General features: G+C 43.4%; 1 protein-coding gene across 1 annotated transcript in view; it reads left to right on the top strand.

Annotated features, from left to right (window-relative positions):
* Positions 1-17,396, top strand: part of CDH13 (cadherin 13) — a 567,998-nt gene that overhangs the window by 300,992 nt on the left and 249,610 nt on the right. The window contains exon 5 of the mRNA XM_058155303.1: positions 5,044-5,196. Within this exon, the coding sequence (XP_058011286.1) occupies positions 5,044-5,196 (153 nt within the window). The remainder of the gene's footprint in view (positions 1-5,043; positions 5,197-17,396) is intronic.

Raw genomic sequence — 17,396 nt, 5'->3', positions numbered from 1 at the left:
CTGCAAAACGCCTATCCCCTTTTTTTGCAGCTGTACATGTTTAATGCAAGAAGGGAAGAAGCACGGGTCCTTTGAACTGCTACTACCATAACCTCTGCATTCTAATTAGAAAGCATCTACATTTATCTCATTTCTGCCTGCCCGTGGCTCCCTCTTGTGGCTAATTAAACCAAGCCTCTCTCCCCCCCACCCCCGGGTTCTTCCTTCTCTGTTAATGCTGTCGTTCATGGCTTCCAACAGTAGGTGCTAAGTCACTAACATCCTTCTCAGATGGGCAGAGTGAACTCTTGACTCTTTGCTTGGGATGAGAAGCACGTTCACGGGCAAGTTAATTTGTCATGCAGGTTTTGCTCCAAACCTCAGTCGAGAAGGATGGTTAATTTGTTTTGCAGGTGTTGAAGAGAGAGGGGGGGGAAAGAATTGGCAAGGAGCAAAATTGCTCTAGCAGGAAAAGAGAGCAAATGAAGAGATAGGTAGATAGATAGATAGATTTGCTGGGTTTGGAAAGGGCTAGCAGTAAAAATCTCCGTTCTTGGAAACTTGCTTTGTATGTGTGGTTTTGTTGCGGTGCTTCTTCTATAAATCTCACCTGGGCCTCTTGTCTCAAAGAATTGCCCAATATAGGTTGACTGAGTTACACAGAGTTTCAGTCACTCTGTCAGGGTTCCAAGTAACACTCCCAACGAAATCAAACTCCGAGGCTTGTGATTCCTCAAAGCTAACTTTTATTAGAGATGTCCTATTGGCACATCTGGGAAAATCCAAATCTGAGAGCTTCTGGGTTTTCCTCACCCCAAAAGAAAGTTCAAGACCTTGCCCACTTCTCCCACATGTCCCCCACTGCTCCAGTCAGCTCCTTCACGTACAGAAGGCAACCTCCACGTTCTTCTTAGCATAGCTGACGGACACCATGGCCTTGAACTCCTCTGCAAAGTTTTATTATGGCTAATTCTACTTCACTCATGCAATCCCCCCTCCCAACTTCCCATGGTAGGATTGTGGCAGGGCTGGATCCTGAAGGATCCTGAAGGTAGTATGGCTTCCAGGCCTGACATACTGGATCTGTTGTGATCAAGGCCCAAGTAATGATTACTAAACACAATTCAGTCCTCAACAAACTTGTTTTATTAAAACAGTTGAGAATTAATTCATTCTCAGCTTCGTCCAAAACAAAATTCTTCATAACCAGTCTTTCAGCCTTGCCACCAACCTTTGATGTCTTTGGCAACCTGCCAAAGACTTTTCTTGGCAAATACCCCACAAAGTTCAAGAGACACTGACAGGAAGCACGGAAATCAACATTGCTTTTCTACAAAGAACCCATCAGCTCGTTGCTGCTCTTTTAAGCCTTATGGGAGTGGCCAATCATCTTCTGGCCTTACTCCCAAGTTGTCCTTTTTTCTTCAGCTGCTCTTGCCTTCTGGCAGCTCTTCGCATGTGTGCATTAGGAACAGATTCCTCCTGTTCCTCTGCCTCTCTGCTGTCCGCCTCTGGAGGCTCCGGAGTCCGTGCATCACTCCCAGATGGCCCTGGCCCCATCTCTGCCTCTGATGCAGAGCTCTCATCCGGGCCTTCCCCTGACTCCAGGACTGACCAATTGTCCTCCCCAGCCTCCTCACTGTCTAGCTCCATTGCCAGGTCCACGGGCTGCTGGTGGACCACAACAGGATCTAAAGAGGATTCATAGATCATGGTTCCCAATGGGTCAGTACCAAAGTGAGAAGTAGAAACTGGCTAGCAACTAAAAGATAGAGGGGTCTTATCAGTGTCCTACCGGAGCTGCTAGATTATTGTAGACAAAGGTAAAGGTTTCCCCCGCCCAGTCATGTCCAACTCTAAGTGCACAGAACACTCAGTGCACCATAAGACCCAAGGAAATTGTTACCTTGCCACGGAAGTAGTACCTACTGTATTTTTTGCACTGGACCATAAGACGCACATTAACTTTAGAGGAGGAAAACAAGAAAAAAAAAATCTGCCTCTGCCTCCCAGCATCTATCCGTCTTATAGTGTGAAAAATATGGTATTTATCTACTTGCATTTGCATGCTTTTGAACAGCTAGGTGGGCAGGAGCTGAGGCAGGAATGGGAGCTCACCCCATTGCGTGGCGCTGGGTCTCAAACCTGGGCTTTCTAGTCTATTAACCAGTGGTGGGATTCAAGTAATTTAACAACCGGCCCTAATGATTTCTTCCAACAACCAGTTTGCCAAACTGCTCAGACAGTTAACAACCGGTTCTCCCGAAGTGGTGCGAACTGGTTGAATCCCACCACTGCTATTAACCACTGAGCCATCATGCCCTTCTTGTAGACAGATCCATCCAGTCAAACAATCGGGCCGTGATAGCTCAGGCTGTTAGAAGCCTGTTATTAGAACACAGCAGCCTGCAATTACTGCAGGTTCAAGCCCTGCCCGAGGTTGACTCAGCCTTCCATCCTTTATAAGGTAGGTAAAATGAGGACCCAGATTGTTGGGGGGGCAATAAGTTGACTTTGTAAATATACAAATAGAACGAGACTATTGCCTTATACACTGTAAGCCGCCCTGAGTCTTCGGAGAAGGGCGGGATATAAATGTAAATTAAAAAAAAACCAAAAAAACCCAGAGATTTATAAAAGTCTAAGTGTCTTTGGAATGCTTGGTAGAAATTATCAGGCGTGTGCAAATCAGCTCTACCCATGATTCAATTAAATTCGTAACTTCGATTCAATCTGAGAGTTTGAATTCCTTCAATTTAGAACTTCAATTCAATCCGAGTGTTTGAACCAATCCATAAAATCATTCCTCAAACTGGCCTGATTCACTTCAGAACTTCTGAATGAATTTGAAAGGAGAGGAAAGGGGTCTTGCATATAATCCAAAAAGTACTTGAATTGGTCTAAAGCCTCTGGTGGCTCAGACTGCTAAGACAGTCTGTTATTAACAGCAGCTGCTTGCAATTACTGCAGGTTCAAGTCCCACCAGGCCCAAGGTTGACTCAGCCTTCCATCCTTTATAAGGTAGGTAAAATGAGGACCCAGATTGTTGGGGGCAATAAGTTGACTTTGTATATAATATACAAATGGTTGAAGACTATTGCTTGACATAGTGTAAGCCGCCCTGAGTCTTCGGAGAAGGGCGGGATATAAATGCAAATAAATAAATAAATAAAGCAGCGGTCACCAACTGGTGGTCCGTGAGAAAATTTTGGTGGTCCGCAGAAAAATTATTTGCACTTTTTTATACTGCACTAAATACTATTTATCTTTTTAAAAATTCAAAATAGTGGTCCGCAGGATTTACAATTATGGATTTAGTAGTCCCTGAGGTCCGAAAGGTTGGTGACCTCTGGTCTAAAGGCATCTAATTTGAATTGACAATTTGGTTCGACTTCCTGATTCAGTCTGGAAACTCTCTCCAGTTCAGGAATTCTGCCAAATTGCCTTTGAATTGGATCTCTGAAAGGCAATCTAGCGTGTGACAGGTAAATAAAATGTAGGAAAAAATGACTTATACATATAATGAGACGCAGACATTATATAGATTAATTGCTTAACATTTTCTGTCTGATAAGGAACCTTAGTCTCTGTTTAATCCTTGTGAAACTCTGTTAAGCCTCTTAATATATTGCTTCTCTGCTATTTCATGATGTAATTCCTTCATTTGCAGATAACTACTCTGAAATCATGTTAGTACTGAATTTCTATTTATACTTAACGGGGTAGTTGTAAGGATGAAAGAGGGGAGGGGAGGAAAACCAGGCAGGTTGCTAAGTTCCTGGGAGAAAGGTAGGAAATAATTTTTATAATTATATCCTCAGATGATGAGTGACTTTAAAAAAGAAAAAAGAAAAAAAAAGACGGTACTTTTCAATAATCTGCAACCCTGCTTCATTTTGATAGAACTAGTATACTTTTAAAAAGGAACGACTTTCATTTCACAGCTGTGAGCTTTCTAAAGGATATAAGGAACTGTAATTCGTGGAGACATTAAGAAGTTACAGGGAGTCCTTGACCTACAATCATTCGTTTCGTGACCATTCGCAGTTGCAATGGCATTGAAAAAAGTGACTTATGACCATTTTTCACACTTATTGACCATTGCGGATTGTCCGATCCGGTAGCGATGGTGGCGGGTGGTTCGGAGAACCGGTAGCAAAAATCCCTGCCCCACCTTCCCCCCCCCCCCCGCATGCCCAGCTGAGCCGTGTGATCATCAAAGGTTTTTTTTTACTTTTAAAAGCATTTTTTCTTCAACCGAAAAAATGCTTTTAAAAGTAAAAAAAAAAGCCTCTGATGATCGCGCGGCTCAGTTGGGATTATCAGAACCTTTTAAAAGCATTTTTTTACAACCTCTTCGGCCGAAGAGATTGTAGAAAAAATGGTTTTAAAAGGTTCTGGCAATCAGGCAACTCAGCTGGGATCATCAGAACCCTTTAAAAGCTTTTTTCCCTCTGCCGATCCCAGCTGAGTTGCCTGATCATCAGAGGCTTTTAAAAGCATTTTTTTACAACCTCTTCAGCAGAAGAGGTTGTAGAAAAAATGCTTTTAAAAGTTAAAAAAAAGTTGGTCACGCCCACCCAGTCACATTACCCCCCCAAGTCATGCCCATAGAACCGGTAGTAACAAATTTTAGATTTCACCCCTGGTCACATGATCAAAATTTGGACGCTTGGCAACTGATTCATATTTATGAGAGTTGTAATGTCCTGGGGTCATATGGTCGCCTTTTGCAACCTTCTGACAAGCAGATCAATGGGGAAGCTAGATTCATTTAACAACCACGTTACTATCCTAACAACTGCAGTGACTCACTTAACAACCATGGCAAGAAAGGTTGTAAAAAATGGGGCTAAAATTCTCTTAACGATGGAAATTTGTGATTGTAAATCAAGGACTACCCGTACTGGTAATGGAACAACCGCCAAAGTTACAACAATTCTAAGGAAGGGGATTTAATACAGGTTCTTGTCATTGTGACCATCGCTGCATCTCTGGGCTCCCGTGATTGTCATTCTCATGCTTGGCTTGCAATGATAATGGTTTTGTTGTTAATTTTCACAGGTGATAGACATCGACCGGCCGGAGGGTTCAAAGTTCCGAATTTTGGGGAAAGGAGTAGAACAGGAGCCAAAGGGAATTTTCAAAATCATTGAGGGCACCGGAGAACTCTTCGTAACACAACAACTTGATAGAGAGGCCATTGCTACATACGAGGTGAGTAATCCTGGTCTGTGTTTATTTTATTGATTGGTGGATCATATATATAGATCTCTCTCTCTCTTTCTCTTTCTCTTTCTCTTTCTCTTTCTCTTTTCTCTTTCTCTCTTCCTCTCCCTCCCTCCCTCCCTCTCTCCTCTCTCTCTCCTCTGTTTCCTTCCAATCTTTTTTTTACTGCATTAATGATCTGTGTTACCCTGGTAATCCTGATACCCTGGTCTGCCAGTATACTAGTCTATTGTAACATGTTGGACAAAGTCGAGATAGGAAATACTGAATGTGACGAGGACAGTAGTGGGTTTCAAAAATTTTTACTACCAGTTCTGTGGGCATGGCTTGGTGAGTGTGGCTTGATGGGCGTGGCAGGGGAAGGAACTGTAAAATCTCTATTCCCTCTCCAATCCAGGGGAAGGTTACTGCAAAATCCCCATTTCCTCCCAATCAGCTGGGACCTGGGAGGCAGAGAAGAGATGGGGATGGGGCCAGTTAGAATTTTTACTACCGGTTCTCTGAACTACTCAAAATTTCCGCTACCAGTTCTGCAGAATTGGTCAGAACTTGCTGAAACCCACCTCTGTACAAGGACTTTAGAATTAAGCCTGTAGAAATTCAGCCACTAGATTAATTCCTAAAAAGCCATGACATTGACACAGATTCGATTTACCAAGGAGAGAAGCAATCTAGAACTAAGGGGAAGTTTCCTAACACTGACAGCAATTAACCAATGGAATGGATTGCCTTCAGAAGTTGTAGGCCCTCTGTCACTGGAGGATTTTAAGAAGAGACCGGGCAACTGTTTGTCTGAATTGGTGTAGGGTTTCCTGCTCAAGCAGAGGGTTGGACTAGAAGACCTCTGAGGTCCCTTCCAACTCTATTATTCTATGTTCTGTGTTCTACAGTAATCCATACATCATGAGTTGAATGGCTACCTAACTTTTATTTAACTAGAGAACAGGAAATAGGTGTTTGGCATGTCTTATTCCCAATTCTGTCTCTGTAGACTCTGCTGCTTTCATTAGGCAGCAAGTACTACACAGCAACAGCCCTTTCTCATACTAAATCAAAGCAATATACTCATTGGAGCTATTATAATACATTTTCAATTTCTACACAGATTTATTTCTTTTGGCATGGCCGTTTTGCTTTCCTTCCTCCCAGCTTTGCAAACCATGTTAAAAAAAAATGCACCATGTTAGATGAGCCAGAAAATAAATGCAAATGCATGCTGTCATTGCTGCACATTCTTTCTGTGTGGTCCATCATACAATTCTGCACACAGCAGGTTTGTTGAAGCCCCATCGAGCAAACTACAGTCACAAAGTTTAGCACAAAGAGAACACACAACTTGATTAGTCTGGGGTGTTTTTTGTTTTTGTTTTTTGTTTTAAAAAAAACAACTGGGAGCTGCAATCCCTGGAGATTTTCCTGTTTCTATGGTAGTTCATAGTTTATTCAAGGTCAGAGAAATAACAGTCAATGCATTCAAAGAAAACATAGTTTATGACAGACACTTGCCTGTATGGTTTGTTTTAACAGGAGCGTGCAGGAAAAATAGTCCAAAATCAGTCCAAGGTTCCAAGATCTGGGTCATGGTTTTTCCTACAGCCCAGAATTTCCTTAGCATGATCCACACCAAAGTCATGCAAGAGCTGGAGATCAGTCCTAAGCCTTTAGAACATTTTTGTTCTGATCTCCTCTCTACTTGCCAGATATGGGAGACCTTATACCATTCTCATCTGACAATTCCAGTTGCTTAAGTGGAGCTGCTGTTTGATCAGCCTCATGTAATTCTTGGCTTTGTCACTCCTGAGGCTGACATTCTACAGAACCTGCCGAAGTAGCTTCTCCATATTCAGAGGAAAGAGTAGCAGATTCTCTGTGGAAAGGTATAACTATTTTCTGAATTGTCAGGTACATGAAATGGAAATGTGATTCTCTTCTCTACAGAAGTGGAAATGATAAATGTGCAGTGTAGTTCTACTTAAGCTCTACTAACAGAAAAAATGAACCCAAGTCTTTCAAAAAGTAACTGCAGTGCAGGAATATCGCTAGGACTATTCTTTCCTGTCTTATAAGTTTCGCTGGCATGCTGATATGGAGCAAGACGCCACTAATCTGAATGAATGGAAAAGCTCAAAGCCCTTCTAAATACGGAGCACCATCCGTTTCTGTGTGGCAGTACCTACTCCTGAACAGGTCCATGACTCTGGTCTAAGAACCACAAGTAGCTTCTAAGAGGGTGATTTGTTCGTTGCTACCACGGCACAAATGTCCCTTGTGTTGGAGCATTGGTTAGGTGTGCATTTGTTTGGGTGGGTCATTGTAGAAGAGAGACAGAGACTGAGAGTGGAGTTGTCGTGTCCTACACCTCCTCTGATGGCCAGGTCTGGGAAGTCTGTATCAAGTGTGGCCATGAATTCTCTGCAGCTCTGCCAAATTCCTATCAGAGTTCTCAGGGCAGGCAGGAATCCAAGGTGTGACTTCAGCAACCAGATAAGACTTTGCCTGACTCAAGGAATGCCAGAAAGCAGACCCTTTATATAGGCCATGGGGTGTGGCTCCATGACTCAGCACTTATCCAGGCCTGCCCCTCCCTTCCTTTTGCTGATGTTGCCTCTCCATTCTCCGGAAGCGAGGATCAGCCCACCTTTCGTCTCCCTGCTAAGCTGCCGGCAATTCTAGCTCGTGGCTGGCTTCAGGCCCAGATGCTATCGGAGGGAAGTTTGTTTGCTCAGTCTGTCCAGGCATGGTGCCAGGGCTGGGGGCTGGAGACATGCCAGGACATTCTTCTGCACTATCAGTCTCTGGCTCCAATGGCAGGAGATGTGAGGGGCCCGGCTGCAGAGAGGGGGGCGGGCGAGGCACAACAGGAGTCTAGCAAGTAATCAGCTTGGAGTCATTACATTCCCACAAATGGTCTAAGTATACAATCCCTCTTGAATTTGGTTGACTCTTATCTAGCACCAATTTAGTGCTGACTGTCAGTTTTCTTAGATCGGGGTGTCAAACTCAAGGCCCAGGAGCTGGATCCAGCCCACGGGGTGCTTAGGTCTGGCCCACAGGGCCGCTCTGGAAACAGCGAAGGTGCTTCCACGGTGACTCTGCCAGCAAAAACAGAGCTTGGGAAGGCTGCATGTGGCCCTTCCAAGCTATGTTTTCACTGGCAGAGGGTTGCAGGAGGCCATCGCAGCCGAAAAGGAGTTTGGGAGCCCGTTTTCGCTGGCAGAACGCTCAGGCCATCACAGGCACCCCCAACATGAGTGACGTCGAGCTGGCCATGCCCACCCAGGTCACGCCTCCTGGTCCACCCCCCCACCAAGGTCAAACACAACCCTGATGTGGCCCTCAGTGAAATTGAGTTTGACACCCCTGACTTAGATAGATTCTTGTGTATAGGTAGGAGCAATACATCAGCTTAACTGGAATGTAACGCACGGCCCTGATTCTTTGCACCTGACCATCGAGCGATCTAATTCACGATGATAATTCAATCTATTAAATAAATAAATAAATAAATAAATAAATAAATAAATAAATAAATAAATAAATAGTCCCTCTGGTTTAACACATGTTTGAAAACAAAAGCCAAACACTTTGGATCAGCTGCTTCGATGGAGAATAAAAGTCATTTTGTGCATGTCAGCGAACGGAAACCGATCGATGTGATCTGGTCAATCCCACTGACATCTCATCTGCGGCACCACTTCAGTTCAGTGCTTCGTTGAAAGGTGGGCTCTTTGATCCATGTTCCATCAAACCTAGAGGCCCGTTTAAAGCTCTGCATAACTCTATTATTTATGAACTCATGTTTGCGAAGGGATGAACCTTGCTCAGGGCAAGCTATTGCTGTATCTTGTCCATCTAATTGGAAGAAATTCCTTTGCCTCTTCGAGAGAAAGTACGGCATCTTTCTAATTGAAGGCGGTAGCGATTTTTACTGCCGAAGTTTTAGCGAATGTAAGGTAAGAGTGAGTTAGCTCCTTCCAATTATTCCTTGTTTATTATACTACTCTGCGGATACTCTTAAACTGAAGGAGAGAGAGGGAGAAAAAAAAGATAAACTCACAACAAAGGTCACTGCAATTTAAAAATAACACAGGGAAGGAACTCCTATTAATTAAGAGAATTAATCTCCCTCTTTTCTGCTAGATGACATGGATTTTCATACCTTTGGTAATTTATGAATTACCCTGCTCATCTTGGTAAACAACCTGAAAATTTATTCCATAAATGGTAATAATAAATTCAACTGTATGGATGGGAGGTATTAATACATTAAGCACCTGGCATTTGTGACAGATAATTTATAGTTAACTATCAGGTTCCAAAGTCATTTCATTTCTTAAAATTGAAAATGTCTTTTCGCTTCATGGAGGATGCTTAGCTAAATTCAGAGTCGACAAAGCCCCTTGCTTACCGCAAAGTATTTTTTTGGCGCTCTGTAATGTGAAAAATATGGAAAACTAAAGCCATTTTAAGAAGAGCCATTATGCTCCGTGGATATTGAAAGCGAAATCTGGTTTCGAGGAGTTAATCCATTTTCTGTTTGGCCCTGGATGAATGAAAGGCTAAGGAAGGAACAGATGAAAAGGTTACATGATTATAGAAATAAGATTCCTTGTTTACCCAGAAATACAGTCTTTTTGCCACACTTCAGTGGCACGTCTAATGTAACATCTTATCCCCTGCGGTGGAGCATCAGACTAAGAAGGGCACAAGCAGTTCTGTTTTTTCTTTCCCCAAAAATCAGCACTTCCGGCTCTTAAGCACTGAGGTTCTCTTATGCAAGCACTTAAAAGTTAAAAGTTTTTTAAAAAAAGTAAGACCACACCTGGAATTCTGCAATCCGGTTTTGGTCTTCACATTGCAAAAAGATGTTGAAACGTTGGGAAAAGAGCAGAGAGAAGCAACTCAAACGATTAAGGGTCTGGAGCACGGGTGAAATGCTCACGGTTCAGCCCGGTTCTGCTGAACTGGTAGCAATGGCGGCCGGTGGTTTTGGAGAACCGGTAGCAATGGCGGCACAAGGCTCCGCCCTCCCACTCGGTCATCATTGCTTCCTGGTTTTAACAGTAAGCCGTTTTCTACCCTCTGTGCATACGCCGAAGGGTTTGCGCATGTGCAGAGGGTCCACGGTGCATGCACTTCCGAACCGGTTGGGAAGGTAAGTAGATTTCACCCCTGGTCTGGAGACTAAAACATATGAAGAAGGGTTGCAGGATATGGCTGGTCTAGAGAAAAGAAGAACTAGGGGACGATATGATAGAAGTGTGTGTTATTTATTTATTTATTTATTTATTGGCATAGGGCCGGGCTATTTACGGGACCGCCTACTGCTACCAAATACCTCTCACCGACCCGTGCGCTCTCACAGAGAGGGACTCCTCAGGGTGCCATCAGCTAGGCAGTGCCGTCTGGCGACACCCAGGGGAAGGGCCTTCTCTGTGGGGGCTCCCACCCTCTGGAACGAACTCCCTCCAGGACTCCGTCAACTTCCGGACCTCCGAACCTTTCGTCGCGAGCTTAAAACGCACTTATTCATCTGCGCGGGACTGGATTAGATTTTAAAGTTATTGGTTTTAAGGGTTTTTTTATTATTTATATTGTTTTTAAATTCGGCAATAGAATAAGTTTTTTAATTGTTGTTTTTTAATCTGTATTTATATGTATTTTAACTGCCTGTGAACCGCCCTGAGTCCTTAGGGAGATAGGGCGGTATATAAATTTGAAAAATAAATAAATAAATAAATAAATAAATTTATTTATTTATTTATTTTGTCAAACACAACAGTATATATCAGTATAAGCATGAAATAACCATACAAATTGGATACAATCAAGGGGAACATTAAGACAGGAACGGTAGGCACGCTGGTGCTCTTATGCACGCCCCTTATATGTTCCATTATTTGAGGGGCTGCCACAAAGACGAGGAAGTCAACCTATTTTCCACAGCACCAGAAGGCAAGACCTCTCCTGCGCAAGCTGCACTGGTTGCCGGTGGTCTTCCGGGTGCAATTCAAGGTGTTGGTTATCACCTTTAAAGCGCTCCATGGCATAGGACCGGGTTATCTACGGGACTGTCTACTGCCATCAATAGCCTCCCACCGACCTGTGCGCTCCCATAGGGAGGGCCTCCTCAGGGTGCCGTCAGTCAAACAATGTCAACTGGCGACTCCCAGGGGGAGGGCCTTCTCTGTGGGGCCTTTGGAATGAGCTGCCTCCGGGGTTACGTCAACTCCCTGACCTCCGGACCTTCAAACGTAAGCTTAAGACCTTTTTGTTCTATCGTGCAGGGCTGGCCTAATGTAATTTTAATGTGGGGGTTTTATTAGGGTTTTATGACAGTCTTAACTTATTTTGGCCGAATTAGAATCAGATTTTTAAAATGTTTTAATTTTTGTCTATGTTGTTTTATTCTGGCTGTAAACCGCCCTGAGTCCTTCGGGAGAAGGGCGGTATAGAAATTAATTAATTAATTAATTAATTAAATAAATAAATAAATAAATAAATAAATAAATAAATAAATAAATAAATAAATAAATAAATAAAAAAAATAAATAAATATGATGAGAAGCAATGGATGGAAACTAATCAAGGAGAGAAGCAACCTGGAACTAAGGGGAAACTTCCTAACAGTGAGAGCAATTAGCCATGGAACAGCTTGCCTCCAGAAGCTGTGGGTGCTCTGTATTTTAAGAAGAGACTGAAATGGTAGAAGGTCTCCTGCTTGAGCAGGAGGTTGACTAGAAGACCTCCAAGATCCCTTCTGACTCTATTCTGAATCAAACTTACTAGAGTGGGGAAAAAACCAGCACATTATTTTTTTTTATTTCCTAACTACAGTGAGATACCTTGACTATAGTTCCTCCTTTGGGCGAGATCTTCAAAATCCTTCATTGAAGATATTCCACAGAGGACACTGTAGCTGTTTTTCTAATAGTCTCAAGCCCTTGATCTCACAGTCATCCTGTTTAGCCTAAATTGGGGTCTTCAGCATCATGGACATGTCACTGTGGAATTACAAGGCGCACCTCCTAAAGAGGAAACAGAATGTTTGAAATGTTGTCTCAGTAATGGCCTGGAAACAGCTGGGATTATAAATATAGCTCTCCAGCAAGGTAGGTGGGCTTAAAGGAAATTGGCAAATGATCTTCAAAGCTCATTGCTTCCTGGATGGTGTTCTGCTACCCCGTGGTGTGCTAACATAAGGAGTATCTCCAGTTCGAGGGTCTTGTACAGACAAATGCCTTGTGTCAGTAGAATGGAATAGGATAATTTCTTTAGAAAGAGTCAATGGAAGAAGGATCATCTCTAGAGCTTGACTCGTGCAACCAACAGATCTTTTCTGAGTTGACCTATTGTCTCTTCTCATCCCATCTCCCATCTCTGATATTGATAGACTTCATTTAAACTCAGAATTTAGAAATGTTCTTCTCCATCTGTCTGTCATGCGATGAGTTCAATCAAGCTTTTAAGGAGCATGGGGGACTCAAGTGGTTGGAACACTGGGCAGAAGGTTAGCAAGCCTGTGTTCGAGACCCAAGAGCAACCATGGGGCAGGCTGAATTCTCATCCTTCACTCCAGCTCCTGCCAGTGACATGAAAGGGGGCCTCCTATTGGGCATCCCAAGAGTGATGTCACCGGCTAATCCTTTCAACTTGGAAGCACCTCGATGCTTCTGACATGAGTGCAAAATATATATATATCAGTATTTGATATTAGTTTCCTCACCACTCTTTTCCAGAACTTATTGAACACCCCAAGGAATGTGCAGGGGTCCTTCTTGATTTTGTTTTTTTACAGCTGCCAACGTAATTAGGTTGAATCTTTTCTTATCAAAAGCTCAGGATTCATGTACAGGGAGACAGCATGTCACTGGCAGGCTAGAGAGGAAGAACAGAACGAAAGGCGAACGAAAGGAATTAACAACTGATTTCACAGCTGCTTTCCGCGAAGTTTGGTTTTAAGTCTACACTTTTCACAGGAGAACAAATATCAGTCGTCATTCAAGAAGGGGGTTTCTGCTCATCAAAATAAAGGATGCTGCATTTAATTTTTTCAATGCTGTGTGTATATATGAATAGAATAGAATAACAGAGATGGAAAGGGACCTTGGAGGTCTTCTAGTCTAACCCCCTGCTTAGGCAAGAAACCCCATAGCATTTCAGACAAACGGTTATCCAATCCTTTCTTAAAAACGTCCAGTGTTGGAAAATTCACAACTTATGGAGGCAGGTTGTTCCCCTGATTAATTGTCCTCACCATTAGGAAGTTTCTCCTTAGTTCTAAGTTGCTTCTCTCCTTGATTAGTTTCCACCCATGGCTTCTTGTCCTGCCTTCAGGTGCTTTGGAGAATAGGTTGACCTCCTCTTCTTTGTGACAGCCCCTCAAATATTGGAACACTGCTATCCTGTCACTCCAGTCCTTCTTTTCTTTTCACGAGTTTTTTTGGAGGGGGAAAAACGATGAATGCTGTGTCATGGTACAAATGCACATTATGATATTACATGCACACACAAAAGGGGCGGGGCTTGTAATGCAATGATACAACCTTGATTTTGTCCCGAAGGCATCCCACGACTGCTTTAAAAAACCCTCCAGCTAACTGGCAGCCTTCCTTTAGCATGACCATTTTCCTATTTTCTTTAATATACGCCATTTACTTCTATTTGGCTTTGGGAACGTTTTCTATTTCTCTCTGATTGCCTGTGTGTTGTGTTAGACTTTCTGGCCCGAATCCATTAGTCGTGGCAGGCAGATCCAGCACTCCCTGCTTTGCCATCAAGGTTCGACATGAATAGATCCTTCTCCTTCAAGCAAATTGGGTAAACAATGACTTCCCAGAGCGAGGGAAGAGATAACTTTTCTGGAACAAATCTATAAAGCCGGATGGCAGGATTTCAAATTCAGAGACCTTTTTATCTTCAGGTAAAAAAAAGAAGAAGAAGAAGCAAAAGATCGCTCTTCCGCCTTGAGCAGATGAGGAAACAGCAGGAGGATTTATTATGTTATATAATCAAATTTGACAGGAAACATGAAAGCACATTAAGAGTCGGTTAATGGCCTAGGAACATTGGATGCTATTTTTTTTCCCCAGAATGAAGCAGAGTTGAACCGGATCTGTCCCTGTATGCAAAAACACTGATAGCGTTTCCAAAAGGAAGACGTGAGCTGTAATTACAATAAATAGGATAATAATGATCATGAAGGTGGCGTTGCCATTAGATGACAGCCCAATGGTTGCTTAAATATTATTTTTCTTCGGGCAGATTTCTTACTTTGGAGTATGATGTAATTTCAGGTATAGAGGTAGATCAGAGGTGTCAAACTCAAGGCCCCAGGGGACGGATCCAGCCCATGGGTTGCCTAAATCTGACCCACAGGACTGCCCTAGAAACAGTGAAGGACCGGCCTATGGTGCCTCTGCCAGTAAAAACAGAGCTTGGGAAGGCCCCGTGCGGCCCTCCAGAGCTCCGATTTCACTGGCAGAGGGTTGCAGGAGGCCGTTGCAGCCGGACATGGAGCTCACAAGGGCCGTGTGCGGCCCTCCCGAGCTCTGATTTTACTGGCAGAAGGTTGCAGGAGGCCGTCGCAGCTGGACATGGAGCTCACAAGGGCCATGTGCGGCCCTCCCGAGCTCTGATTTTACTGGCAGAAGGTTGCAGGAGGCCATCGCAGCTGGAAATGGAGTTTGGGAGCCATTTTCGCTGGCAAAGTGCTCAGCCTACCACAGGTGCCCCCGAAAAAAATGCTTTTAAAAGTTAAAAAAAATGCTTTTAAAAGTTAAAAAAAATTGGCCACACCCACCCAGTCACATTACCTCCCCAAGCCACGCCCACAGAACCTGTAGTAACAAATTTTACATTTCACCACTTCCCAATACCCATGGATGACATCAAGTTGAGGAAGAGTCTGTGTCTGCTTTTGAAGAGGCACCAATCAAAAATGGCAGCGTAACCTCAGCCAACTGCTGGGAACAAGCTGAAGACACTCATTTCTTCTGAAACCTCCACACTTACTGTGTGTACTCGTGGTTGTAATGGTTCTAAATTGGCACTGAGTTCAATTGCTGGAATTCCTGTACTAAAGAGACACTTTTGAAAACGGTGCTTGGAATGAATAACTTTCAGTTTTAGGCAGCTGTCAAAGAAACTGACAACATAGCTAGAAGTTATGATTTTTCTGGTTTTTCCTCTGGGTGCAAGAAAGCAAATCGGATTGACACTGCTGGAGCAAAAGATGTAGTAAGCCCCTAAAATGAAGAACTTATGGGATCAAGACTTCTCCAGCAGATGGATTAGCCAATATCAAGGAAGACACCCTCCTTTGTAGACTTAAACATCCTCTTTCTCTTTTCTTCTGAAATTGCTTACGACTGAGATCCTTCTCTGAGAATCTTCTGGCTTTCTCATGAGTATCTTAAACTTCATATCAGGACTCATTGACTGATTTGCAACTTTTTCTTGAATTTCCCTTTAGACTGCTATTTGAATCTTGAGAATAAATCCCCTTAGGCTTCATTGATTATGCTTTCAAAATATTAATCGTGGACACTTTCAAAAGTTTCTCTTTACTTTTCCTTGACATTAGACCTACAATTCCATTCTACCAAAACCAATGATAACCCTGCTGGTTGTAAAAAAAAAAAGAATAATTTAGCTAGGCACGACAGATTGTCCTTGATTTACAACCACAATTGAGCCCAACATTTCTGCTGCTCAGCGAGACAGTAGTTACATGTTGTGTCTCACTCCCACTCCAACGCACGAGTCGAGGAAGTCCGTAAAAGACTTGGCAATGAAGCCTTTGCAGCTTGCCAAGTTCCTTCAAGGTTTATCAGGGCAGGCAGGAGTCCAAGTTGTGACTTCAGCGATAGAGTCCGATATCACCACTAAGACTTTACTTGATTCAAGGTTGGAATGCCAAAAGCAGGTCCTTTATATAGGCTGTGGGGTGTGGCTTCATGACTCAGCATTTATCCAGGCCTGCCCCTCCCTTCCTTCTGCTGGCGTCGTCTCTCAGATCTCTGGAAGCGAGGGCCCTCCCACTCTGAATTGTCTTCAGCTGGATCTGCTGTCACTAATTCCAGCACCTGGTTGGCTTTCTGCTCACACGCTGTAGGAGTGAAGTTTATCGGGCTTGTCCGTTCACTCCTGGAATCCTCTCCAGGCATGGGGCCAGGGCCGGGGGCTGTAGGCATGACAGGCCGTTCATCTTCATTATCAGACTCGGAGTCTGATAACAGGCCCAGTTGGAGACGGGAGGGGCCTGGCTGAGGAGAGGAGGGAGGACAAGTCACAACATTACGCGTCTGTTGTTCCATTTTGTGACCTTTCTTACCACAGTTGTTAAGTTACTAACACGGTTGCTAACTGAATCTGGCTTCCCAATTGCAGCATCTGAATTTTGATCACATGACTACAGGAATGCTGCAGTGGTTGTAAGTGTGAAAAATGGCCATGAGTCACTTTTTTCAATGCCGTTGTAACTTTGAACAATCGCTGAACAAATGATTGTCAGTCAAGGACTATCTGAAGGCAAATGAAATGCCAGAGACACACCTGAGGTCCCCCTCTTGGATTGGCACAGGTTACTTAGGTGTTGTCCAATCTGGATCAGGATACAGCCAATTATAAGCTAAAACTGACATTATGAGCCACGGTGTCGCACTGGTTAGAGTGCAGTAGCTACTTCTGCTGCCTGCCGGCTGCCTGAAATTTGGTAGTTCAAATCCCACCAGGCTCAAGGTTGACTCAGCCTTCCATTCTTCTGAGGTGGATAAAATAAGGGCCCAAATTGTTGGGGGCAATAGGCTGACTCTGTAAACTGCTTAGAGAGAGATGTAAAGCACTGTAAAGCAGTATATAAGTCTAAATGCTATTGCTATTGCTACTAGGCAGTGAAGATAAATCTCCTTATTCAAACTAGGGCATACAAAACCTTTGCCAGACCGATACTTGATTACTCTTCACCTGCCTGGAACTCTCACTGTATTTCAGACATCAATACATTAGAGAGGGTCCAGAGATATTTTACTAGAAGAGTTCTTAAATCTTCTGCTCGAAATAAAATTCCCTATCCCATCAGGCTTGAAATTTTAGGTCTGGATAGCCTCGAACTATGTCGTCTAGGTTCCGACCTATGCTTAGTTCATAAGATTATTTACAAAACATTCTACCTGTAAATGAGTACT

This window comes from Ahaetulla prasina, chromosome 12, assembly GCF_028640845.1.
Source record: "Ahaetulla prasina isolate Xishuangbanna chromosome 12, ASM2864084v1, whole genome shotgun sequence".
NCBI classification, from domain to species: Eukaryota; Metazoa; Chordata; class Lepidosauria; order Squamata; family Colubridae; genus Ahaetulla; species Ahaetulla prasina.
The sequence above is the reverse complement of the archived record's forward strand: the minus strand, read 5'-3'. Positions and strand labels throughout refer to the sequence as shown.